Source organism: Carettochelys insculpta, chromosome 5 (assembly GCF_033958435.1).
Source record: "Carettochelys insculpta isolate YL-2023 chromosome 5, ASM3395843v1, whole genome shotgun sequence".
Lineage (NCBI taxonomy): Eukaryota > Metazoa > Chordata > Testudines > Carettochelyidae > Carettochelys > Carettochelys insculpta.
In genome coordinates this window covers 21,334,420-21,360,850 of record NC_134141.1, presented here as the reverse complement: position 1 = coordinate 21,360,850, position 26,431 = coordinate 21,334,420, and the positions used below count along the sequence as shown (strand labels likewise).

General features: G+C 45.6%; 1 protein-coding gene across 4 annotated transcripts in view; it reads left to right on the top strand.

The window, feature by feature from the left end:
* The window catches only part of VPS13A (vacuolar protein sorting 13 homolog A), a 218,539-nt gene that overhangs the window by 98,724 nt on the left and 93,384 nt on the right, over positions 1-26,431 (top strand). For all 4 annotated transcript variants that reach the window (XM_074994740.1, XM_074994741.1, XM_074994739.1 and 1 more), the window contains 4 exons: positions 4,583-4,815; positions 11,441-11,533; positions 14,514-14,870; positions 21,173-21,274. In XM_074994740.1, the coding sequence (XP_074850841.1) occupies positions 4,583-4,815; positions 11,441-11,533; positions 14,514-14,870; positions 21,173-21,274 (785 nt within the window). The remainder of the gene's footprint in view (positions 1-4,582; positions 4,816-11,440; positions 11,534-14,513; positions 14,871-21,172; positions 21,275-26,431) is intronic.

The following is a 26,431-nucleotide window of genomic DNA, read 5'->3' as shown; positions in this document are numbered from 1 at the left end:
GGCAGCAGAGGCCGGCAGGGCAGACGTCCAGCCACCTGCTGCCCCCAGTCGGCAGGTGGACCCCGAGGGGACCCGGGTCCGGGAGGCCCTGCGGGCCCACTTTGATGAAGAGGCCGCGGGGTGAACTCTGCCCAGGCCCCCTACTGCCCGCCCCTTCCTCCACCACACTCCTGCCCCAACGCATACACCATGGAGCACCCCACCGCACCCCCCTCCCACTTTTCCTGGACAAATGACAGCACGCACTGGTGGCTGAACTTAAACGTCTTTTTGTTTCAGAACCTTTTTTTTTTAACTGTAAATATTTGAACCAAAAACAAACTATGTACAAACATGTTGAAAAAAACTAATATGTACAAAAATGAAACAATACAAAGAAACCAGTGTCCTCAATAATAAAAAGAAAACCAGGGAGGATAAAGGGGAGAACTATTTACATGGGGGGGGACAGGGCAAATGGGGGGCAACAAATAATAACTGTAAACTATATACAAGGGGGGGGCCACGTCCCGGGCCGCTCGCCCCTATAGCCCGGCACTGGGCGTTGGCGGCCGGGAGCCCCGCCGCGGTCGCAGCCCTGTCTGGGGCTGGGTGGGGGCGGGCCGGACTGGAAGGTAGGACGCCCGGCGAGGCTCAGGTGGCTCCAGGGGTCCCTCGGCGCTCCAGCCCTCGGCGGTGGGTGGCGGGGCGACGGCAGACGGGACAGCGACGGGCGGAGCAGCTGGTGGTGGGGCTGGTGGAGCAGGCAGGGCGGGCGATGCGGTGGCCGGCGTGGCATGGGGGGCCAAGTAGTCCACCAAGCGGTTAAAAGTGTCCATGTAGGCCCCCCATGCCTCCTGGCGCCAGGCCAGTGCCCGCTCCTGCAACTGCAGGTGCTGCTCCGCGACCTCCAGGTGCCGACGGTGGATGGCCAGCAGATGGTAGCGCGGGGTCTGCCGTCTAGCCCGCCGCGGGGCCGGTCGGTCCTCGGCCGAGGGGCTGGCCTGGAGCGATGGTCCCAGAGGGCTCTCCGGGACGACTGAGGCCTCGCCGGCGCTCTCTTCCGGTCCTTCTGATGGGGCAGGTGCGGGACACAGGAGAGGAGGGGGGGAAGAAGAATGGAGACAGGCGTTAGTATGGGCCCCGAGCCGTGGCCTTTGTCCCCCCAGCCCTGTGCTGCAGGTTCCCCATCCCCGGGAGATGCTGCTGTGATGGATGGGGTTCAGGGGTCCCCCTGCCCTGCACCCCGTCCCTTGGTGGGAGCAACTCTGAGTTCACCCTGCAGGGTCTGACAGCAGGAGAGGTTTCTTAGGCCACAGATGCCCAGTTTCTCCCAGGAGTGACAGCACCAGCTGTCGGAAGAGACAGTCCTTCCAACCCGTCGTAGGGAGAAGACCCCAAGGGGTGCCTCTCTGGGATGCAGTTTTCCCCCTCCTCAGGCTGGCTGCCTTCCAGCTCTCCCTTCCCCTAGCCTCTACCTGTGGCCCCCGCCCTCGCCCCCCAATTCCAAGCCAGCTCGGCTCCTCCCTCCTGTTTGTTCAGGGCAGAGGTGTCACCTGCCAGCTGTAGCCCCAGGATCCTCCTTTGCCCCTGGGAGCTATTCGGCTGTTATTGCTCATATGTAGCCTGAGTCTCCCTTTGGCACTCCCCCCACTCCATCACATGCTGCTGCTGCGGGGTGTCCCACCCCCTCCTCCCGGGGGCCCCTCGAGGTTCCGCTCCCCCCTGGCCCGGGGATGGGGCATGGCACTGTCATGCGGGGTTGGGGGGGGCGGGCAGGGGCTGATGCAGTGCTGTGAGGGCCATGGCCCTGGTGTCCTTGGGGCCATGGCCATGTGAGCATGTGGGGGGCCCTGGACACATACCTCTTACCCCCTCCCCTCAAGCCCAGGGGTGTCCACCAGAGGGGGGTACCTACCTGTCGGTCCGCTCCCACGGTCCGGAGATCCCCGGGGGGCGGAGGCCCTGCTGCTGCTCCAGGATGGCAGGAGGAGGATCTGCAGCCCGGATTCTGCAGAGGAGGAGCCCCCCTCCTCCTCCTCCTCCTCCTCCTCCTCCTGCCACGATGTCCCGGGGGTGGCCTCCGGGGGGGGGCACCCGGGGTGCGGGGCGGACTTCGGCTGCAGGGCCTGCTGGGGCTCGTCAGCCGAGGTGTCAAGGGTGGCCGGAGGGGAGGAGGTGTGCTGGGGGCCCAGGATGTCCCTGAGCTCCCTGTAAAAGGGGCAAGTGACGGGGGCGGCCCCAGATCGGCTGGCCGCATCCCGGGCCTGGGAGTAACCCTGCCACAGCTCCTTCACCTTACTCCTGACGTGGTCAGGAGTGCGGGCAGGGTGACCCCGGGCAGCCAGGCCGTCGGCCAGCCGAGCGAACGCATCCGCGTTCCGCCTCTTGCTCCCCATTACCTGGAGCACCACCTCCTCGCTCCAGAGCCCCAGCAGGTCCCGCAGCTCGGCCTCCGTCCAGGCGGGGTCCCGCTGCTGCTTCCCAGCCTGGCTGCCCTTCTGGCTGGGCTGTGAGCCCTGGCTCCCCTTGGGGGGGTCCCCTGGGGGGGCTGCCGGGCAGCCATCGCAGCTGGGGGGGGTGCTGAGGTAGGTGCAGGCTGGCCGCGTGTGCAGGCTGCTGCCTGCACAATCCCTCAGCTTCCTGCACAGGAAGGGAGTGGGAGGGGACCTTTAAGGGGCCGCTCCATGTGGCCACCAGTGAGCTGAGGGGCTGGAGAGAGCGTCTCTCAACCCCCCAGCTGATGGCCGCCATGGAGGACCCGGCAATTTCGACGTTGCGGGACGCGCAACGACTACACGGTCCCTACTTCGACGTTGAACGTCGAAGTGGGGCGCTATTCCTATCCCCTCATGAGGTTAGCGACTTTGACGTCTCGCCGCCTAACGTCGAAGTTAACTTCGAAATAGCGCCCGACGCGTGTAGCCGCGACGGGCGCTATTTCAAAGTTAGTGCCGCTACTTTGAAGTAGCGTGCACGTGTAGACGCGGCTTATAGGTGGTAAGATCCTGGCCCACATCCTTTACAACTGGCTTTCCTTGCATGTGTTCAAAAATGGCATCATTCCTGAGAGCTGGTGTGGATTTCCTGCTGGTCAAGGCACTGCCGACATATTTACAGCCAGACAGATACAAGAGAAATGTAAAGAGCAACATCAGGACCTCTGTGGTTTTTTTCATCAGTATGACCAAGGTGTTAACCACGATAAACAGAAATGGACTCTGGAAAATATTTGGGTGAATTGGCTGAGAAATTTATCAATATTGTTTGGTCTTTTCATGATGGCATGCTAGGACGAATCCTTAACAATGGAGAGAGATCAGCGCCTTTTGAAATATCAAATGGTACAAAGCAAGGATGTGTCCTCACTCCTATCCTGTTCAGCATCTACTTTTCAATGATATGGCTAGTTGCTTTCAAGGACTGCATATTGGGCATACCTATTCAGCTTGGAACAAATGGTAATATTTTCAGTCTCTGGAGACAGACTTCAGGCTTGCACCAAAGTGGTTACTACGGCTATCCATGACCACCTGTTTTCTGATGACTGTGCCTTGTTGGCTCATTCAGTCAAGGATGCACAGGAAATTTTTGATCACTTTTTTACTTCTGCTCACTGTTGTGGTCTCTATGAGACTCAAGAAGACAGGTTATGACTCTGCCTGTTCAGAAAGAACCCAGCACTCCAGTGATCACCGTTACTGATACCATCCTTAAGGCTGTTGACAAACTTCTACCTTGGAAGTGTATCAGTACCCTGGAGTAACTTAGAGTGCTCCTTCAGGTTCTCTCGACTCCAAAGATAGGTCTGGGAGTAAATGTCAAACTTCCCCATCTCTATGTGAGTCAAAGCATTCTAAATGTAGATGATCAGAAGATCTCTATATTTAATCATACTAATAAGCCCTCTAGTTACCAGTTTGAAGCTTCACAAATTGACATTCGCATGGGTTCCGTGAGAAGTGGCACTGCCAACTCTGATTCTATAGCATTGTGTCTTCACGCGTGTAATGGATCCTTCAGCTACATTGTCCCCTCAGACATCATTGGCTCTGTCCACACAAATAGCTTTTTCTAAGGTGCCCTCTATTCAACAGGTTGGTTTTCCTAGTGGCAAGGGACCTTCTCCCCCACCCCCCGTTTGAATCTCCTCTTTACAGCTGGCCCTGCTACTTAATCAGCTTGCATTGCAACTAGCAATGAGGATGAGGTCAACTCTACTGATTCAAGAACTATACTAGGGCTGGCTCAGTGGGTGCCAATACCTCCTTCAGCATTTTGGCTGCTTTCTGCTGCTGATATTGACATCTCCCAACCTTAGAACACCTGTGGAAATAGTTTTTCATCTCCCTCCCCCCAACAGCCTTATCGTGGAGAGGTATTTGTCACTGGCTAGAGGAACCATTAATTGTCCCTGTCCACATCTTCTTTTCTAGTCCCTGTTTCAACTAACAAATGGAAGCCTTCCAGCCCTTCTTAGAGTTAATTTTAGTCAACAGCAAATGGAAAAACCAAATATATGTAAACGTAATGTCGGTATAATTATAGCAATGTCTTGGGGTGTTCAAACAATAGGTTTAACTTACATTGGGTTCTTTTTTAGTATCTGTGCACCCAGTATCTTCAATGGAAATGAACATAGTTGTTAAAAATCCAGAGATTGTGTTTGTGGCTGATTTAACAAAAAGTGATGCTCCTGCATTGGTGGTGACAGCGCAGTGTGAGATATTCATTAAGAACAGCCCTCAAATGAACAAAATGACAGCTGCTGTTAAAGATATACAAGTGAAAGCCTGCCCTTTTCTTGCAGAAAAGAGAAGGGGGAACATCACTACAGTAAGTGTTCTTTTAGAATATAATCTGAATGTCTGCAAATGATGATATAATTGGAGTTGTAAATCATTTTCCCTCCTGCTCCCTCGACAGACAGACAGACACAAAATAGTTGTAATCAGAGTTTGTGGCTTTAATATTTAAAATGTTGGTGAAAAATTATTCTTGCGTGAATAGTCATCAGGCAGTCTCTGGTTGTGCTATAGCATTTTGTACTGCTAACGTGCTTTCTCCAAATTAGTGGAAGGATTACAAAAATCTAGTTTAGTTGTACATGTTTTGAGAAGCCCAGCAGCTAGTGTTTACTGTTGAGCTTTCTTTTTTGTGTGTGATTGCTCTTTTACAGCATTCATGATTCTACTATTCCCTTTTATGGCTTTTGTTTTTTCTTACAACTAAAAATTTTGAGTGCATGGGAAGAAACTGTTATAGTTCCAGTTCCCAGATAACCTAAACATACAGATGACATGTTTCTCTGAATGCACTGCCTATTTTCAAGGTTTTTCATAAATTTAGATGTTTTTATGTGAAAATTTTCTCAGAGACATTGGAGGTCATGCTCTGATTTTTTTTCTGTTTTTTTTTTAAATTAGAATTTAGATGTCCACTGCTACGATTTAAATTTCTTCTTTGTGTTAAAACCCACAGATGTTTTGCAATGGTACTTAAACATGCTTGAAGCTTTGGGACAGAAACAGACCTCTCAGTTATTGGAGCAGAGGAATGATCTGTCCCCTGAAAATCTGTTCACTTTTTATCTTTCTGTGCAGAAGCCAATGGCTCCACCAGTCATCCCTAATTGCGAGTTTTTCTGAAAGAAAACCTTGTAGCAAAATGTTTAAATTAATGTTTAAGCTCAATAAAGTATGTCCAGTTCCCATGTAGGTTGTGTCCAGTATTTGTCTTTTCAGGAGTCATTTGCAGTAGCTCCACTTCCTTTGTGAGGTATTTGAAGTAGCTGGTTTGTTTTCAGGTATCGGAGTGAGCTAGGCCAAGAAGACCAGAGACAGTAGGGCATTTCTTTTTGTCCTGCCTCCTGCTCTCTTTCTTCGACTGTGTCTTATGGAGGAGCTTGAGTGGTTTTGTAGGCAGAGATCAGTTTCCTTCACATTCCAAAGGGCAGCATACCAGATAAGAGATCATTCTTGAGTCTTTGTACCCCACACCATCAGTGATACCTCCAAATGAGGAGCTCAGCTGCCCTCTCCACATCTCCACAAATGACAGATTGAGATCTCTGGATACAACTTGGACACTCTCAGCTCCAGTGAGTATAATAAAGATCCTTCAGACCCAGCTTCCTCCTGCTGCCACCTCTTTAACAGCCATTTCAAGAATCCCTGTTCATATCATGGTCTGAGACCCTTCAGAGAAACACAGATCTGTCTTGTCCATGTACAGCCAGTGCTGTAGACAGGTGTGTTGCTTCTTGCGAAACCATCCTTGAGGCTTCTACCTTCCTTGAGAGAGTCAAAAGGGGCCCATATGTGGGACGTGAGACAAATAAACTCAACTTTTCATTTTGCGTACATTGCAAAGGAAAACCTCATGGGAACAAATCTAACTCCATGTCTGTAGACTCTAATTTTCTTGGCAATTGCTCTAACGCTAAACATAGCAATATAGACTCTCACTTGGGCTCGGGTATGTAGATCTGAATCCTGACAAGGGTGTTGGTCTCACAACCTGAGAGCCAGCCCTGATTGAAAAGTCTATAGTTTATTTTCAGCACCGTAGCGTGAGCCTTAGTCTATAGACTTGGGGTCTAAGACTCTTGGTTGTATTTTTGGTGTGCAGAGTAGTTATATCATTTGAGAACAAGGGGAGTTGCATACTTTTCATGCAATCTCTGAGCCCAGTTTAACTTCCTACTGAACCAAGATTATTCTTTTATTGGTTACAGATGTGTGTTCTCAGTGGTGTGCTTTCCCAAAGCACAGAATCCAGGGAAATGGGCTAAGCAGTAATCGATGGGGTGGTGTTTGTGCCCTCTAGCCCTTCCTGTGGCTGTATGAGAGCTGTGCCACCCACCAGTGTTCCCTCTAAACTTTGGGGTTTAGTTCAGATTTGTGTAGTTAGTAACATTTTAATCCAAGCTGATGGGTTTTGAGCATTTGACCATTGTTTGAGGTTTCTGTATCACTACTAGTGACCCCCCCGCCATCCTAAGTTTAATGTGCCTTAGAGAATAGCGTGTTAAGGGAAGGTGTCGAGGAACTTGCATTTGAAGAAGCCTTATAGAGAAGGCCACAAGGCCCACTTCAGAACCCCCACAGAATCAGAACCTCCAGAATGTGCCTGAGCTTCCACATCCAATTTCCTTTCCTTCTTCCAGAAGAAAGAGAGACCATTCTCCTTCCCACAAAACGGACTGGGGCCACTCTAGAGTTCTGAGATTCCTCCTCTGGTTTGTTGCTCTCAATCTTCAGGATGCCTAATTTCCTATGCCAGTTTTCCCAGGCCACAGAAATTCCTGAGATTCATTTTCACCTGCCAACGCTATCAGTATATGGTTGGCCCAGGAACATGTATATTTACCAAATACATGATGGTGGTAACGCTTACGTCAGAAGGAGGAGAATTCACAGCTTTCCATACCTACGCAATTGACTACACTATTGATTTAGAAATCTGATGCTGTTCAATAAGGAGAAGTGTAGAGTGCTGCACCCGGGGTGGAAGAATCCCAAACATTGTTACAGGCTGGGGACCGACTGGCTCAGCAGCAGTATGATGGAAAGGGACCTAGGGGTTATGGTGGATGAAAGGCTGGATATGAGTAAACAGTGTGTCCTTGTAGCCGTGAAGGCTAACTGCATACTGGGGTGCATTAGGAGGAGCATTTCAAGCAGATCTAGAGAAGTAATTATTCCTCTTTATTCAGCACTGGTGAGGCCACATCTGGAATATTGTGTCCAGTTTTGGGCCCACCAGTATAAAAAGGATGTGGATTTGCTGGAGCAGCTTCAGCGAAGGGCAACAAAAATGATTAAGGATCTGGAACACAAGACCTATGAGGATAGGCTGAGGGATTTGGGCTTGTTTAGTTTACAGAAGAGAAGACTTAGAGGTGGTTTAATAGCAGCCTTCAATTTCCTGAAGGGGAGCTCTAAAAAGGAGGGTGAGAAACTGTTGTCAGTGGTGTCAGATGACAGAACAAGGAGTAATGGTCTGAAGTTGAAGAGGGAAAGGTGTAGGTTAGATATTAGGAAAAACTACTTCACCAGGCGGGTGGTGAAGCATTGGAATGCGTTGCCTAGAGAGGTGGTGGAGTCTTCATCCTTTGAGGTTCTTAAGTCCCAGCTGGACAAGGTCCTGGCTGGGATGACTTAGTGGAGGTTGATCCTTCTTGAAGCAGGGGGCTGGACTAGATGACCTCCTGAGGTCCCTTCCAGCCCTGTGATTCTGTGACTCATGAGAGAGATCTGAGGGACACATCTTCAGTCATATCCAGTTCACACTGAACATCTTCTACTCCTGGGGTTAATTTTGAAAAAAAGCATTGTTGCCATTGCCTGAAACTCGAAAAATTGAGTTAAATGCCTTCTTACACTTTTTGAATTCAAGGCATTTTCTCGCATATGAGTGAGTCCAGACAATTTGTTGCCTTTGTGTGGATCTGCAGTCTCCTCATTAAACCTCAGTCCATGCACACCTGTAGTCGTCTTCACCCTTTCTTTAATGACCTGAAGCTGGTCTATCACCTGAACTGCCAGTCATTGGAAAGGCCTGTCTTAGTGCGTCCAGAACTGTTGCATTCTTTACAGTGGAAAGCAAAATAGAACTGTGTTGCCAGGATGTTCCCTTTGTGAGTACCCTGCAAACACAAAGTATAGTCACTGTTGCCTCCGTAATACGTTAGGGAGCACATGTTAAAGGTTCAGGGCTTGTCTTTGGAATGGAAAATGTTGTGTATCAGTGTGTGATGTTTACAATACATGGGATTGTGCCTTCTGGCATTTGATTAAGGAAGCAGTGGGTCACATACTCACCAACAATACCACCAAAATGTGAACAATCAAGGAGCAGCCCATTCCAACTAGCTGTGTTGCAAAATGAAGTTTTGGTATGTCTGTGTGAAGAAAGACATAATAAGCACAGAGGCACACGTTCCAACTCTCAAAACCAGTTGGCTGATCATCTCGGCAGGACTTTTTCCAACACATATGAGTGGGATCTAAAGAGCTGTATAGTATGGTCCATGTTCAGGGAATCTGGCATTTCATAGTTTGACCCTTTTGCAACAAAGCACAAGTGCTGTCAGTTTTTTTCCCCGATCAGGATTCTGTTTAGGGGCTCTTGCTGATTTCTTCCATGTGAACTGGGGAACAGATCTGTTGTGTGTGTTCTCCCCTATGCTTCTTGATTGTCAGGTTATTCTCAAAGTTGAAGTTGGACAATGCTATGCAATGCTTTATTATGCCAATTTGGTCAGGACAATATTGGTTCTTCAGAATTCTGTTGGTCCTCACTGATCTTACACTCCTCCTTCATCTGCTGACTCAGCATGGTGGCCAGGTCATTCATCTAGCACTGAGTAAGCTATACATCACCATTAGGCATAAGAACAGTGTTAGAAGCAGTACACTGGGTCCTACTTAATAGTAGAAAACCAGCTATTAAGTCTACTTTGGCTAGATGGAAACATTTTTCAATTTAGTCACTTTCCAAGGGAGTTTACTCAGGTCATATTCGTGATATTGTGGGCTGCCAGTTGAAGTCTTCTGATATGGCTCTTAACTCTTTTAGGATTCATTTGGCAGCAGTCTCAGTTGTTTCATCCTCCAAGTCAAGGAAAGTCAATATTCTTAAACTCCATAGTAGTGAGATTTCTGAAAGGTATTATCCATCCCTTTCCAGCTGTGAAGGAAATGATCTTGTTGTGGGACCATGATACTGTGCTGGTTGACCTCATGGTTCCTCTCCTTCCTGCTCATTTCTCTGTTAAAAAGAGAGAGCTTTCCTTATGGTTATAATGCCCACAAGAAGAGTCAGCACATTAGAAGCCATAATAGTAGAACTTCCGTGTATTCAGTTCTTCAAAGAAAACAGGCCCTTAAGACTACTATCAAAGTTTTGTCCAAGGTGATTTCACAATTTTACCTTAATATTATTTGCTTGCCTATATTCTTTCCTGGGCTGCACTGAAAAGCAGGTGACCAGCATGTCCACATATTGGATGTGAGACAGTGATTGAAATTCTATCTGGAATTGACTAACCTATTTCGTTCTTCACCTGGACTTTTTGTTTCCTATGCAGATTGAATGAAATATCAGCTGCTTTCTGCAATGATTATTTACAGATAGATAACTTGCTGTATTACCACAGCATACGGAATACTTCAAACTATGCCCTTATGAACATTACAGGTTTATTTATTAAGACTCCAAAATACATTGCTTGTATTTGTCAACGATGTTTCAGTGTTAGAAATTTGCAGTGCTTCTACATGGTCTTCAGTTCACACTGTAAACAAAGATTCTGGTACTACCGCAGCATGTAGGTCACATGCTAACTTTGCGGAAGCAATTAAAAAGTCATTGCTTAAGTAGACTCTGAACCCTACCACCCACTGGAACTGCTCATAAGTCATCTGAATAGAATACATGCCTTTAACCTCTGGGGGCGGAAAAGAATGACTTACTTGTATTGTCACTTTTGTTCTTTGGGATGTGGGCGCAGACCTGTCCTCCATGACTTGCTCACTGTCCCCTCCTCATTGGCGCATCCTGCCTTGAATTCTAGTAGGAAGTAGTGGTCGGGCTAGTGCTGCTGTTATATAGTCATGGGGAGGGCTACATGGGACGGGGTGCTGCCAGGCCAAGTTCTCTGGCTTCATTGTATTGTTGTGCACTCACCTGAGTGGTCTGCGCCCGTGTCTCAAATATGATAAGCAACCATTTTTATGGAGACACACTGCCAAGTGAGAAATAAAAGATTAATCACATCAGCTCTGGTTTTTTTAATTCACCCTTACAGAACACAGCATAAGGGATAATCACCAACGTCAGATTCTCCTGTTCATATTCTGAATGTAGCATGACAAATTAATGCAAAATACCAGGTCATATACCTCTAAACATGCACAAATCCCAAAGGAAAGTCTCATCCTTAGAGCAGAAGGCCAGCAGTTCAAGTTATAGAATCAAGCAGTTATATAATATAGTGTCTTTTGATCTGCACTGGCTTCTTCACTCTCATCCTGTCAGCAGGCAAGGACACAAAGGACATGGCAAGCCAACTGTTGTCTGATTCTAGCCCCAAGTGGCAACAGGCTGAAGGGCCATTTTCATGTCCTTGTGGATTTTACTGCTCCAAGAATGGATATGTTCTGTAGAGAATGGGTACTTTCCACTGTGGTTCACTTTTGATATTGAGTGACTCTCAGCCTAGAAAGGCTGAAATATTGTTGGCTCCATTCACTTTTGTTTTTTTCTCTTATATCAGAAGGGATGCTAGTATTAGTAGTCAATTTTTCATTTTAAATAACCAACAGAATTATCACTCATAACTGTTTCTTGTAAATATTCTTAATAGCATTTTAGTGGAGATTTTTTCTAGCTAAGCATATATTTTTACCCTCCGTTATATATTTTGAGAGTTGACCATAAATTCTTTCTTACTCAGGTATTGCAGCCCTGTGATTTCTTCTTTGAAATGGTGCAATCAGGTACTAATCCACAAATGGCAGATTTATCAATTAAATCCTTAACAATAAAGGTAAGTCAAAATGCATTTTTGTATCCTGTCTTTCCCTCTTCCCCCACTGGCTTTTAAAGAGACTGGTTTTATTTTAAAAAACTGACATAAGTGAAAGGAAACATTAGCTTCATTTTAGTTTTGTACCTCCTGTTGCTTACTATGTAGAAACAAAAGAAGAAATTAATCTGTGTTCTGAGGCTTCAGATTCTCAGTTCCTGCTCAGTCAGTGGTTTGCAGGCCTTGGTCTTGTTGGAGTGTCTTTCCCACACATTTCCACATCTGCTCTGCTCCTTAGGACAGTCATCTTTTTTGCGTATGCAGGATTCCACAGCCATGTTTGTGGAAGCTTGGCTGTGGTTCTGGGAGATGTCTTCATCTTATCACTCTAACTCTTGCTTCCTACTCCAGGGGTCCATCCTCCTAAATGTGTGCTTCTTTGTAATTCATTTCTCCCAGCTTTGTGCTCTTTCTACCCTTCTGGGAGCCACCCAAGAGCTGAGTTTTATTATATTAAGGAAATAATGAGCTGATTTTACACTTTTCCTCCATTCTTCAGCTAATCTTCTACTCTTAAATATTTTCTTTTTTGAAGGAGTTACGCCATGGATTTAGGGCTAGCTAGCCCCAGGTTACACTACCCCCTGTTTCAGCACACTAATTCCAACTGAATGTATCACACTTTGAGAAGCTTGAGAAACTCCCTGGTGTGATCATGCCATTGACACCTCCTTTTTTGCTCTCTGTACCTCCCCTGTCCTGCTGGGCTAGATCCTCTGGTCTCCCCCAGCCAATTGTGAGAGGATACCACAACATGATCTGGAAGGAGGATCCCAACTTTGGGGTCGTTTCCGTCTGCTACAGTTTGATGTTCTCCTTCCCTGAGACTTTCATCCTCCTCATCAAAACAGACTCTGTCCTCCTGGAGGGAGAGACCATTCTGTTGAGTCCTGGAAAGTCTCATCTATCCATCTCTGTTTTCCTTACCCCCCCACTACCACTTACTCACACTCAACTCTGCATGTGCCACACTCCAGCCCTGGGTGGGTGAGGGGAGGCTAAACTTGGGGCTTCTGGTCCATGACATGGAGACTTGCTATCGGTTGGATCAAATTAAGCAAAGGGCTGGAGATCCAGTCAACGGGGCATAGGTTCCCCTGCTGCCTGGTCTTTGGAACTCCTTGCGCCAAATACACATGTACACGATGCCAATACATAATCATACATGCTGCTTTGGTTCATTAAACTTGCATTCTTTTTTTACTCCTTCAGCTCATTCCTTTGTTGAAGTTTTATTGTTTATTGGGTGGGGGGGTGGCTTTAACTGTAAAGAATTTTAATTTCATTTAGCCCATTTCCCCCCCCCACCAGCACACACACACACCCTCTAAACTCCCTTACAAAACTCCCATTAGCTACTCCTGTTTGCTAGATCCTCTGGTCGCTTAGGCATTGGCTACTGGTTTTCCTGGGTAGCCTCTCCCCTCTATTTGAGGGTTGATTGGAATTAAAGGGCTTTGGGATCAAAGCCTCCTTAAGAATCTCTCAGCCTTGCTTAACAGGCCTTTAGGCTAGCACATACAAGGCCAGCCCACTGTTCCCAAACAAACAGACCACACAGCATGTTTCAGTCAAGCAATAAGTGAACTACAAGCACACATGATATAAGATATTTAACTTACTGCAAGTTTCAAGAGAACAGCTTCACAGAACTCTGCTGTTTGCGAGCACTGTAATTCTTAGCAGACAGCTGTAGGAATAGGAATAGGAATAGGAAACCCTATTCCAAAATCAGTATTGTAAAACTCATCTGAATTTCATTTTGGAATATGTCAAAAGTTCATTTCAAAATTTAGTTTAACATTGTTTCTTTATAACACAACTAAGAGGATGTTTTTATCTAGAAAAGACGATGTTTATCAAGTCTAAATAGCAGCTTCCTTTAATAATTTTTAAAATAAAATAAAAATAGCATATTTCAACTATTAGGCTGTGTTATGCTATGTCAATGGTGTAAGTGTATCTTATTTAAAACTAATGTAAAAATGAAATAAAACAAATTCTGAAACAAGTTCTTGATTTGAACTTTTTAGTAATGTTTGTCAAAACTTCCTTTCCCAAAATGTTTCAGTTTTGAGAAATGGTATTTTTAATTAAAGTGTTTTTTCAAAAAAATTTGACACTTTCGTAAACCTTGTTATGGTGCCATAAATGCAGGGACCTCTAAGTTACTCTTGGGTCATCATCTGGGTTCTTGGCGTTACTTATCTGTCAAAACAAGCAAGGTGACTTGTTTGTGCAACTTGGAACTTTGCTGTGCTTTTTTTAGGCACCTTGAATCTATTCTTAGGCTAGGTCTGTAGTACTGCAGAAGAGTGACCCACTCAGGGTCCATCTCTTGGGGGTTTTGTTTCACACGTGTGAAACAGCACATTCTAGGGTAACAAATATTCATTATAATTTTGAAACTGAAAGCAGTAACTAGTTAGTTTGGCTGGGTCTACACTAGAGACTTTTGTCGACAGAGGGGCCTTTGTCAAAATAACTCAGGGAGTGTCTACACACTGAAAGCATTGTGTTGACAGAGCCTCAGCAGAACTCTGCACTTGCCTCGACAGTGTTATCCTCTAAAATTCGAGGCATCACAGTCTGTTGGCAGAGGACTGTTGACAGAAGTTCAGTGTGGACACATCTGTTGACAGAGAGGGCTTCTGATTGCTGGGTGGCCCTGTTTGCAGAGCTGCCATTCTGCTTTCTGGCACCAGAGGGCAGTGCAGTCTGGCAGTTCCTTGTCTACAGAGCAAGTTGTGTGTAGATGCAATCTGTTGACAGAGGTTCTGTCCAGATTTCCCTGTTGACAGTAACTTCTGTCAGCAGATGCTTCTAGTGCAGACGTGGCCTTAGAGATTAATTTAAAAAGTGGTTTTGTTCCTCCATATACCAAGTTGCACTATTTTCTATATAACCAACAGTATTAAATAATCATTTTTTTCCTTCATAGGTTTCACCAGTTATCATAAATACAGTGATTACTATAACATCGGCACTTTCTCCAACTACAGAGGCAGAAGAAGAAAAGATTAGTCCAATTCCTCCAGACTTGTGGGATAAAAAAGATATAAAAAATTTAAAAATGTGGTTTCTTGAAAAGTCAAATGAAAATGAAAATACAAATACAGTAACTGAGCTGGTTCTCACAGGGGAGACACTAAATATCAGAATTGAATCAGTCATTGTAACCCTTGAAGCTGGGGTTGGTCACAGAACAGTACCTATGCTTTTAGCGAAGTCGTCATTTTCTGGAGAAGTCAAAAATTGGAGTACGCTCATCAATCTCCGTTCTCAGCTCGAACTTGAGGTATGGATATAACAACACTTTTCCCAAAGGCAGGTGTAATAAAGATTACGAAATTGACTTGTTACTTAGACAAGATGGATGAAAGAAACTTTTGACGAGTAAAAGCAGGTATTTTTATTGAGCAGTTAAACCTTAAGGGGAAAAAAAAGTACATTGTGGAGAATAACCTTCCATCATATAGTATATGCAAGGTCCCTTGTGCTTCAGGTCAACAATTCTAAGGTATGAAGCTACAATCCCTAAATTCCCTGGCAGTGTTAATTTGTTCTATCTGTGTCTCCCTGCTAATTACTCTGCCCCTGTTCAGTCATGGTGGAGCAGCCAAGACAGCACTGGATCAAATCACTGCTCTGTTTGTGAGCCAGCCTTCCAAGGCTTGGTGGGTGGTGAGTTGTGCCTAACCCATACCCTGCCTTAAACCCCTGAATCTGCTATAACACAGGGCTGTGAATTTATAGGTGGATATAGTCCCCTAGAGGCCAAGGTAGCCATGGCTTTTTTCTCTGGTGGTAAAAAAATGGACAGCATCTTGTGTAGAGAAGAGAGAGGCTCTGCAAATGAAAGAGGACTGACAGCTTGACAGAAGGAAAAAGTTCCAGGGGACCCTTGAGGCCACCAATATTTCCTCCCCTTTTCCCAAGTCTTAAAGTTGGTTTTAAACATCCTGGGGAAAAAAAGGGATCTTTTGATCAGCCCCCTTCAAAGGGGAATGGGACATAGTGAGTGAGAACTAAGAGAGAGATCTTTCAGTCCCAGAAATCCTGGAATTCCAACCATTAAGAACTTTCTCCAACAAGACATAGAGAGAGGTTTCAGCCGAGTGCCACTGTGAATTAGGTTCTATTAATTGTGTGCTATGAATGGGATCTTCTGGTTTCCTGGCATAGGTATTCAGATTCCATATAACTCTTCCCAGTTCCATCTCAGGCCACTAAGACCTTCAGCTAGTTTTGGGGCCATTACCCACATTCTGTCTAAATCCACAGTATCCAGCTGAAAAGATGAGGCATGCCTTTAAATGTTATAAGAGTATATAACCTTAGACATTAGACAGTAACCTTAGACATTCAGGATCACAAAGAAGATCAGATTCCTTATTTGTGGCTTTCCATTCAAAATACAAGTGATTCAGCATATCCACATATTCTGTTGCTAGCTTATTAAACTATGTACAGTGTAAGCCAAGAATGCATCCGGGATTTCTGTACTGTAGGAGATCAAGCACAGTATATGAGACCCCTTGCAGTTTTGTGGGTAAAACAAGCAGATGCATCCGTCTCAGAAAGTGGCAAAGCAACTGCTTCATCAGCAACTAACTTTAACATCCCAGGGTACAATCCAGACTAATGAGTAGCCGTCACTCCTCTCCTGTAACATGAAATGCCTCTCTTCTTCAGCCTCCAACCTGGACTGCTCACAACCAACCTCTAATATGCAAGATTTCAGAGGCAGCAGTTTTAGTCTGTTTCAGCAAAAAGAAAAAGGAGTTCTGTGGCACTTACATTAGATACAAAGCAAAGTTTCCTCACCTCATACTTTAAGCAGTTTTTACTGATCAGACTCCGTTAGTAAAGAGGACTTCTCCAAGTGTCCAACAAATGCTTCCTTTGTCTCTGTCAGTGTGATGGGTGGAGAGGGGTGCCTGAGTTTGTCCCTCATTTTTATATTTTCAGTTACTCTCTTGAAACCTACCCAACAGAGAACCAGAAGCCAAAGAAACAACATAGAAAGATATTCCCTGATTGTTTTTCACCTATGTAAACTTCTTTTGTCTTCTCTTCTTGTGTGATGACTCCATTAGTTACTTAAATGCTAACTAAGCAGAGCACACATTCCTTTATTTAGGACAAATCTGATTGCCAGTTTCTGTCGGTGCAGGGCAGTGGGTTTGGAATGTTAACACCATACAGGTAGTCCTGTAACTTTACGTACGGTATCACCACATACTTTACTGCAGGGGTGGGCAAGATACAGCCTGTGGTCTGGATTTGTCTTGCTAAGCTTTTTCACCCAGCCCACCCTACTGGAACTGCAGGACTGCCCAAAACAGCAGTCATCTCCCTCTAGGTACTATGCACCCCTTGTGGCACAGGGAGGCAGACTTCATGTGCTGCCCTTGCCCCCAGCCCAATTATCGTAGCTCTGACCAATGAGCGCTTCAGTGATTGGTCTGGGAGAGGGGTAAGTGCACAAAGTCCTCCCCTGCAACCCTTCAGGGGTGCACAATGCACAGAGGCATGTGGATGGAGCCTGCAGCTCTTTTGAGCAGCCTGGGGCTGCAGCAGGCAGGGGCCCTGCCTTGAGTCTTTCTTGGCCACTGGTGGGGAACCACCTAGGTATTTGCCTCCTATCTGGAGCCTGCCAGCCTGCCTCTGGCACTGCAGTCCCCTACCCCAGGTCATCACCCAAACCCTCTGAACCCCCTTTCACCATCACAACTCCTTCCCAGAATCTGCACCTCTTCCAATACCCGACCCCTCTCCTGGACTTTGTACCCCAATCCCCTGCCCCAAGTCACAACCCCCTCCTTCAGCCAACCTCTATCTTAAACCCCACACCCTCTATATAGACAAGTACAGCCCTGGACTACTTAGCAAAATCTTGGCGTGGCCCTCCATCAGTTCCCTTTATTTTTTTTCATCTATTGGCAGAATAAATTTTATTGTGTCTACCAAAGCATGTGCAGATGTGCACTGCCATAGAAACACATGCTTCTGACTGTGGGCAGTTGAGGGCACTCTGCTAATCAGCTGGGTGGCGCCTGAATCTCTCCTGTGCAGCCAACAAGCAGTCAGCTTCCAGGAATACTGATCTCCATCAAATTATTTCTCATCTCTGCTTTACCAGAGCAATATTGACCAGCAGATTGACATTTCAAATGAAACCTTAGAAGGCATACTTAATTCACAGATTAGTGCATTAGGACGTAGAATGTGTATTCAGGGGTGTCTTCCATCACAAGAACACCTTCATTAAGCACTTTGTCATCACCATTGGCCTTCTTTGGCCTGAAGGCACTGCAGGCGGTAGCCCAAAACCAGCAGACTTTTCAGCAGTTAACCAAAGGGAGGATACTACTTTCCTAACAAACTTTTATTTCATAACTCTATAACTAGTGATGCTGCTCACCACTTCCCAGATATCCAGTGTTGAGAGATGCTGAGCTGCAGACCAGAATGTTTCTTATTGATGGTTTCCTTTCTGCTAGCAGCGTCTCCTACAAAGAATTCTACCCATCCCAAAAGGTTTAGAAGCCAAGTGTGTGATATAAAGTGCAGTCATAACCTTGCTCTGATGTACATAATTATTTTGTTATGGCTGGAGATGTGTTGGGTTATTCTCAAGTTGTACAACTTGCATAGGATCGTCTGTTAGCAAACTAGATAGTAAGGGGAATGGCTAGACCATGTGTGGCCAAAATGCTGATCTACCTCATGAGCTGCAGAAAGAAGAGGGCAGCCTAGATATCCAGAATGGTGGGGAAATTATTAGCAGACAAGAAATTATCAGTAAAAATTTTCCATTCTGCCTTCTGGGAGAGCACTAGGGGTAGTTGAAGGGTTTTCCTTACAGTGTTCTGGTCTAGAATGTGTTGGTGGATGTTAGGGGTAGCTTGGCTGTACCTTGTCTCTAAGGCTATGATTTTTGACAGCGCGATGACTCCAAGAAACTTCTCTGATTTCATCCCATGGGACCTGTGGGGCACCTTGCCACCTGAGGTGGTGGGTGCCTTTTGAGCTCTGAGCCTCTGCAGGTAGCAGAGGGTCACGCAACTCTTGGCCATTAGGAGCCCCCAGTCCCAGCTCCAACCAGTAGCCCCAAGCTACCACCAATAGAAGGGTCCCAGGAAGCTCTCAGCAGTGACAGGAGACTCTTCAACTTGGGCAGATGACAGGGGGTCCATAGCTCCTGTCCACTGGCAGCCTCATAGCTGTCTAATGGCAGTCTCAAAGTTCCAAGCTGCAATGGGCTCCCAGGAGCTCTGAGTTGCCTCAGGTGGCATTGTAGTTCCTGGCTGCCATGAGTAGCCCCAAAGGTCTGAGTCACCACTGGTGTCAGGGGCCCTGGGGTATCCTAGCAGCCATAGGGGACCCTGGAGTTCCCAGATGCTTCTGGCATCTCTAAAGCTTCCAGCTGTCATGGGCAGAGAGCCCTTGTAAGCTCCAAGCCACCATAACCACCATGCTCAGTGGGCCATGCCCCAGGTCTGAGGTGTGGGCAGCAGGCGACCCACGAGCACTTGCAGGTGGGGGTGACCCCTGGACTTTTAAGGCAGAGCCTCTGCAGCTGGCCAGCTGCTGCAGCAACATAGACATTCTGCAGCTCCCCAGTTTGTCGTGGATGTTTTTAGTAGAAGTTACACACAGGTCACATGGTTCTGTGATTTCTTTTATTGCCTTTGATCTGTCTGTGACTTCTCCTAAAAATATCCATGACAAAATCTTAGTCTTACTCATCATTCCCTTTATCACAATCATATGATGCTTCTGAAGGTTGACCAGGGTATCATGGTATCATTTTAAATTTCCTTCATGTTTTCGGGTGTACCACCACAACCCAAAGGGCTTGAAACATCTTACTCTGGTCATGTCAAATGTTTTTGTCAGTAGTATAATGTAAAATTATAGTATAATTCTCGTATGTTTGCATTAGACTCTTAATTTTGGTATGAGATTTGTATGTATTTCTTATAACACATTTCACCTTTCTTAATTGTTAGCCCAAGTGGATAGATTTCCTCTGAGACTTAAAGGGGAGCTTGGGCTAATGTGAACTTCCACTAGATTAAATACGGAGTAATGTGCATAGCAACTAGAGCAGGAAACTGGATACGAGATTTGGGTTTTAGGCTTACTTATTGACATGCTATGTAAATATGGCTAAATAGCTCTACCTGTCAGAATCAGTTTACCTAAATATAGATTAGGGATGATATTACTAACCTGACTCCCAGAATGGTTGTGACAATTAATGTGTAATGATGTGTTTTTACAACCTGCGATGAGAGCAGAAGTACTATTTGTAGTTTACTGCTGCATTCTAGGTTATAAAATAAATGTGTATTCACTGGTCAGAATTTTCTGCTGCACAAATCCTTCCTTTTCTGGTTGTGTGGCATGGGCACATGACTGCCTGTGGAATTGTTTAAACCCAAGTAGCTGAAATACCTTCCACAAACTGAATCCACAGCTTGGAGCAGATGAGCCCTTATACCATGTGCCCAGAATTCAGCCTTACTAATTGTGTTGTGCACTGAGCGCAAGATTTGCCCCTGTACAAAGAATAAAAGTGGAAAGTATGACCAGCTTTTTCCAAAAACACTTATTGCATTAAGGACAGATAATAAATGTTTTCTGTACTGTATTTCCACATAACCAGTCGTAATCGTTGCCAGATGGATGTAGCATAATTATGAACAGGACAGGAAATGGTCACTGAGCCAGTATCTCTTAAAACATTACACATTATGAAAGACCGACAACCCCTGAGCTAGAGAATTGCTAGTAAGGTATAGAACTTTTTTCTCTAGGACAATTACTCAGATGCAGAGCTGGACATGTAAGTAGAAAATTAAATCTATAGCTATCAGATGGTGGTTTAATAGCCTGTCTGAGATAGTTTGGTGATTTTAGTCAAGCTTACAGTGTACTTGTGTGCACATCACGTTTTTTTTATTGACATGCTTCTCAACAGTACCAAAAGTGAAAATAGCTATGTGGAGTGAACATACTCTGATAGTTATTGTTGATCAGCATTGAGGCACGGTTATGTGGAAGTTGGTGCTTCTGTTTCCAAGTTATGCTTGCTGTTTGTTGTACTAGTAAATGATTTCAGTCCCTAGTTTCTTTATGGCCAAATTCTACTGCTGTTATTCATGTTTAGAACCTTACTCCTCATTGAGTTGTATGGAGCTATTTGAGGTATAAAATGCTATTCACTTCAAATAAAGATGGTGGAATTTAGTTCATAATGACAAGTATCAAGTTCCTTCTAAATAAACTTTTTAATTCAAAGAATCATCTGCCTATATGTGGAAAACAGCTAGGGTGAATTCCTGTCCCCCGTGAAGTCAGTAACAGATGTCCCACTTATTTCGTTCTGGCCAGGATATCAGTTCCATTGCTTTTTCATATTTTATTTGAATTTTACTTAAACCTTTACTTGTTTTTAATATAATGAAAACAAATGTTTATAATGTCCTACTTTGAAGTTTCTGTTTGTCTGTGGAGCATATTTTTCATTTACTGCTTGTTATGAGGTGTACCTTCTCAATTCAGTACTCTGATTTTATATTTCTTTAGGTGCATTATTATAATGAGATGTTTGGTGTGTGGGAACCTTTGCTTGAACCACTAGAAATTGAAAAGAGTGATGAATTCAAACCATGGACTCTTGGAATCAAGGTAGATTTTCAGAAGTGTGAATTGAAACAACTGAGGTACAAATTTACATTTTAGATAACATCTGAGTTGAAGTGTGAATCAATAGAGCAAGGATATTTGACATTAAGGTTAATACCCCATCCTATCATGTGCCAAAGGGAAAGAATGCAGGGTAGGCTACAAGGACAATGTAACTCTGACTACAGTAAAACCTCGATTTAGTGGCCTAATGAAGGGTAGGGATGTCTGTTAATGCCAAAAGTCCGTTAAATCCAAATGGTTATACTGTATGACGATGCACTGACTTTCCCAGCCGGTCACTAACTCCTGTCCTCTGTCCCCCTCTTCCTTTTCCCTCTCCTGCCCCATTCTTCCCCTCATACCTCCCTCTCCCTCTCCCAGTTACTGGGAGAGGAACTTCACACCAGACTGTCTCTTTCTATCTCCTGTGGCTCTCGGCACCTTTGGTGCTGTGGTTCCTCTCAAGCTGGTGGCCCTAGCCATGGTGGCGATTCCAGCCCTGGGGACTCCAGTGGCTCTGATGAGTCACCTGCATTTATTGGGGGGGAGGGGATGGCAGACAACATCCTTTATTTCCTAAGAACGTTAAATTGGGGTCTGTTAAATTGCAAGTTTACTGTGTATACATGCTGGCTGAAAGCTAGCGTCACTAAAAGTTGGTTTGACCACACTTCTTCCCCCTTTTTGTTTTGTTATATCTACATCAAGTAACCAGGATTAACTTAGAGACAGAAATTGTCCACACAATGCAGCATAGTGGTTAGTCTGCAATGACTGTTTACTTGGCAAAGTATGCATTTAAAATTTCATTTTTAAATTATTTGAATACAAAAGCTGAAGTGGAAAAAGAAAATCTTCCTTCACATCAATTGAGCTGACAGTTCTCCTTTGTGTAGATGCAGCCATATATTTCGTATGTGTGTACATACAGAATGCTGGAGACAGAAAATTTGCCTAGCAGTATCCACTGAGGAGCCGCACTTGTGCTTTGTGGCCACAGCCCTTCTGCTGACTCTGAGGCAGTCCCACCGTGACCCATTCCAGGCCACAAAGAAGAACCTCAAATGAAGAAAATGTATCTGTTCTAACCTGAAAGTTTTCGTATTGGACTAATAAGACCCAATTACATCGGGCACTTTGGTTTGTTTGATGTGTGACTGCAACCTGCATCGTTAAGTTCCCTTGAGTTCCACAGACAGAATAATTCAATACAACCTTCATAAATTACAGGTTTTGTTACCTGTATTTTTAGGAAAAGCACAATTTCTCCTCCTGCAAAACGCGGGTACTTCCTCCTAACAAAACAAATCCAAATCTTTGGGTATCAATTTCCATTTTCATTCTGGATAATCTAGGAATGGGCAGATCTGTGAAATTTATTACTCATTTACCACTTTTTCATTGTGCTGAAGTTCACAGATTGGTTGCAATGACATTCACAGAAGTGTGCCTCCTTGGTAGCAAGTAGGGCCCTCCTTTAAATATGGATATCTAAAAATGATACCTATCACCATAAAGAAGTAGGACTGGAAGGGACCTTGAGGGGTTGTCTAGTCCAGCCCCGTGTGCTGAGGCAGGACTAAGTATTATGTAGCTCACCCCGACAGGTGTTTGTCGAACCTGTTCTTGAAAACCTCCAATGACTTCTTCTGCCTCCCTAGCTATTTCTTTCAGTGCTCAACTACCCTCCTAGGTAGGAGTCCCACCGTGACCCATTCCAGGTTCCTTTTTATCACCTGTGGCTGGAGTTGGGGATGTGTGTGGATTTCAACCTCACAATCAACTATGCAGTGAAGCTTTTTTTTTTCCCTTGTTCGGCATAGTTCGTTAGTACTCCAGTATTCTGATAGATGTAGCTTGTGTCATCTAATAATGCCCTTTAAACGTTCTCTATTGTGTGGGAGGGACAAACCTTACTAAGTGTCCCTACACGTAGTGCTTACTGTGCTGGACAAAGCCAACCTCAAGAGGAAGTGTTCGATTTGCACACTCTTCACAAAACAGTCAAGTGGCAAGGGGTCGCCGTCTGAAACAGCAACAGCTCTAATGGGCTGTGTTGACTGTTTCAGTATCAAGACTCTCATCAAAGCATAGGTCATCCTTAGATTGAGAAATTGCTCCCATGTTGCTGCCTGGAGTTGGCACCTCTCTGTATAGATTGAGGAGTTGTTCCCCATCATGTATGGTGAGGAAAAGATCACATAAGAGCAAGCATTGCCACTTCAGGTCTGGTGGTGACTTGACTCCATCCTTCAAAAAGAGCATAGATCAGCAAGTAGTGAATGCCGCTTCATGTGATCCTGTCAGCTGCTCCCCAACTCCACATAGGGTGGTCATAAACCTGGTACCATTGCCTAGTTCTGGTTCAAGGGTGTCCTTTGAATCAGGAACTGACAAGTATGCTGCTGGCACTGGTCTGGTTCAGCACTTGGCAGTGTGTCAGGCAGCAAGAACTTCCTCTGTCCTTTATAGTCCTGTTGGCTGGCAGGCTTCTGAACCTAAGGGTCTGTTGATGCTACACCTGAATGTTTCACTTCCACACTCAGCAGAAATGAGGCTGGTGTTGGACTTCATATAACTGACCTCTTCACTACCAGGAGCTTCTTCAGTTCCCCTATTGCCAGAACTTCCCGTGCTGGCAACACAGTAGTGTCTGGCCTCCGTTTTTGGCAGTCTGAATTACATCAGTGCCAAAGTCAACTTCAGGATCCACTCCCAGTACCTGAAAGGTGTACTTGTTACCAGCAAAACCATTTCCACCATTTATATAAGCCCCTGTGTCATTCTGGGCTATATAAAAGACTGACCAGCTACCCACATCCTCAGAACTGCCACCACAGTTGTTCCCATGGCTGAATCAGGATTTTAGTCTCCTGCTCTGTTGCCTGAACAAGGGCTGTTCATGGAGTTTGCACTCAAAGCTGAAATGGGGCCTCTGGCCTGGCACTTACTGCTCACCAGTGCCCTATCCATACCAACGGCAACATTAGAATCTGTAGGCTGTTCCTTGATTGCAGAGATCCTGTTCCTTGTCATCAAAACAGAAATCGTCCATTTATTAGTGAACCTTTCCCTTGAGTAGCCTCTGAATTTGTCCTGCCCACTCCCATCAGCCCTGATACAGTGAATTACCTCATCCTTTTCATACTGAGACTGCAGAGCTTACCCCAGAAAAGGTCATGCATACCATAGGAGCACGCAGGTGAGTTTCAAATTTGAACAGTCCACACGTCCTTCCCTGAAGCTCCTCAAGATCCATGTTGACTTCCTGTTCTAAATCAGTGTTTTGGTTGTTGGTCCTTTCTCTCCATCTGCTCTGCTTGGAACAGACTGGCCCACTTTCACAATGCTGCCTCTTGATCACTACAAACAGCTGACTCATAAGCATTGTCAGATCAAGCTACACCATCCAGTTCTTCTTTGTCCCTCTTCTCCATCCTTCCTCCTCATCTCTCTTCCAAAACACTTCTCATATGGTACTGTTTCTTGAGGAGGTTTGCTCTCTGTTCGTGTTGGGAATGGTGGAGGAGGTCTTACCAGATTACCATGGTCAAGGTTTCTATTCTTAGCCTTTCTGGCATCCATATCCAATGAAGGATTCTCAACCTTTGTAGCCTGAACAAATAGATTAGGTACGAGCAATTCTGAATCTATTGATTGTTCCTCCATGTTTTCTCAGGATAACTGGTTTGTTGCCATGCACCTCAAAAATATTTAATTTCATATGACAGTTTTGCTGAGGCACAGAACATTTCTTCAGGTCATTGTAGTAGAGCACAATTTCTAGTATACAATGCTTCCTTTTGGGCTGTCTTCTGCCTCTTGCGTTTGCACCAAATGCATGACTGTCATCATGGCATATCTCACAGAGAAAGAGATCCACATCTGGAAGACTGGTTACTGAGAAGGTAGGTCCAAGAGAGGAAGTCCTTCTCATATCAGCACTGCACTGTGCTTATTCAGCCTTGTGAGTTTTACCTTAAATATTGGTAAGTCTGCATTGGTACCCACTCGGAAAGTAGCATTCATTTGGGCCGTAGTAGACTCTACAAATTTGAGAGCTTGTCTGGCAACCAAATGTGCCTCAGTCTACAGTTTCCACCTTCCACAGCCGTTTGTATGTTCATATTTAGGATCACTGAAGGACCAAGGTTTGTGGGAGCAGGAGTACTCTCTGCATATCAATATGCTGGAGCTTCAAACTATTTACAATGCATGAGGGGTTTTTTTGAGGTCTTTTGAGGTTATATCGAGAGCTCAGCGCTTTACATATTTATCCTGGAATACCACTATGATATATTCTGGAAATAGGCTAGGAGGAGCACACAACAGGATGTTCTGCCAAGAGGCGGTCAGGTTGTGGCAAGTTTGCATTGGGCAGAGCATACTCACACATATCCGACCATCTCAGGAGAAATTTTTTTCTGAATCATGAGTGGTCTCTAAAGACAAGCATCCTCAGGACATTCTTTGCAATGTGGGATATTCCAATGATTGATTGCTTTGATACAGGGAACAGCAGGAAATGTATCCTGTTCTGCTCCTGAGGTAGGGTGACCATATCTTCCCCAGCCAAATATGGGACACGGGGGAATTATGCCGTCCTAGCCAAAACGGGTCAGATGGTCACCTTATTTGGGAGTCAGGTGTTGGCTGCCCTCTGGGGGCTGCCATTCTGATGAAAGAGCTTTTGGGGGGATGGTGCTGTTGTGGTTCTCAGATGTCCCCTGACTTGGGGCACCGGGAACAGGGCTGCTGCCCTGCCACTGAAGCTCCCAGCTTCCCACCAGCTGCAACAATCTGACTCCTGGCTCCTGCCAGCTGGGGGAAGCCAGGCAGCAGCTGCGTGGCTCCGGCCTCCCCCAGCCGGCCAGGTACAGCTCCTGCTCTGGCCTCCCCCAGCTGGGCGGCAGCTGCACGAGTCCAGCTCCTAGCTGCTCCAGCCGGGCGGCAGCCACGTGGATCCAGCTCCCCCAGCAGGATGGGTCCAGCTCCTCCAGCCACGGGCAGCCATGCTGGTCCAGGTCCTGGGTCACCCAGCTGGGGGAAGATGGGTAGCAGCCGCACCAGTCTGGTTCCCCCAGTTGGGTGAAGCCAGGTGGCAGCCATGCCACTGTGTGGGTCTGGCTACCAAGTCCCACAGCTGCAGGGAGCCAG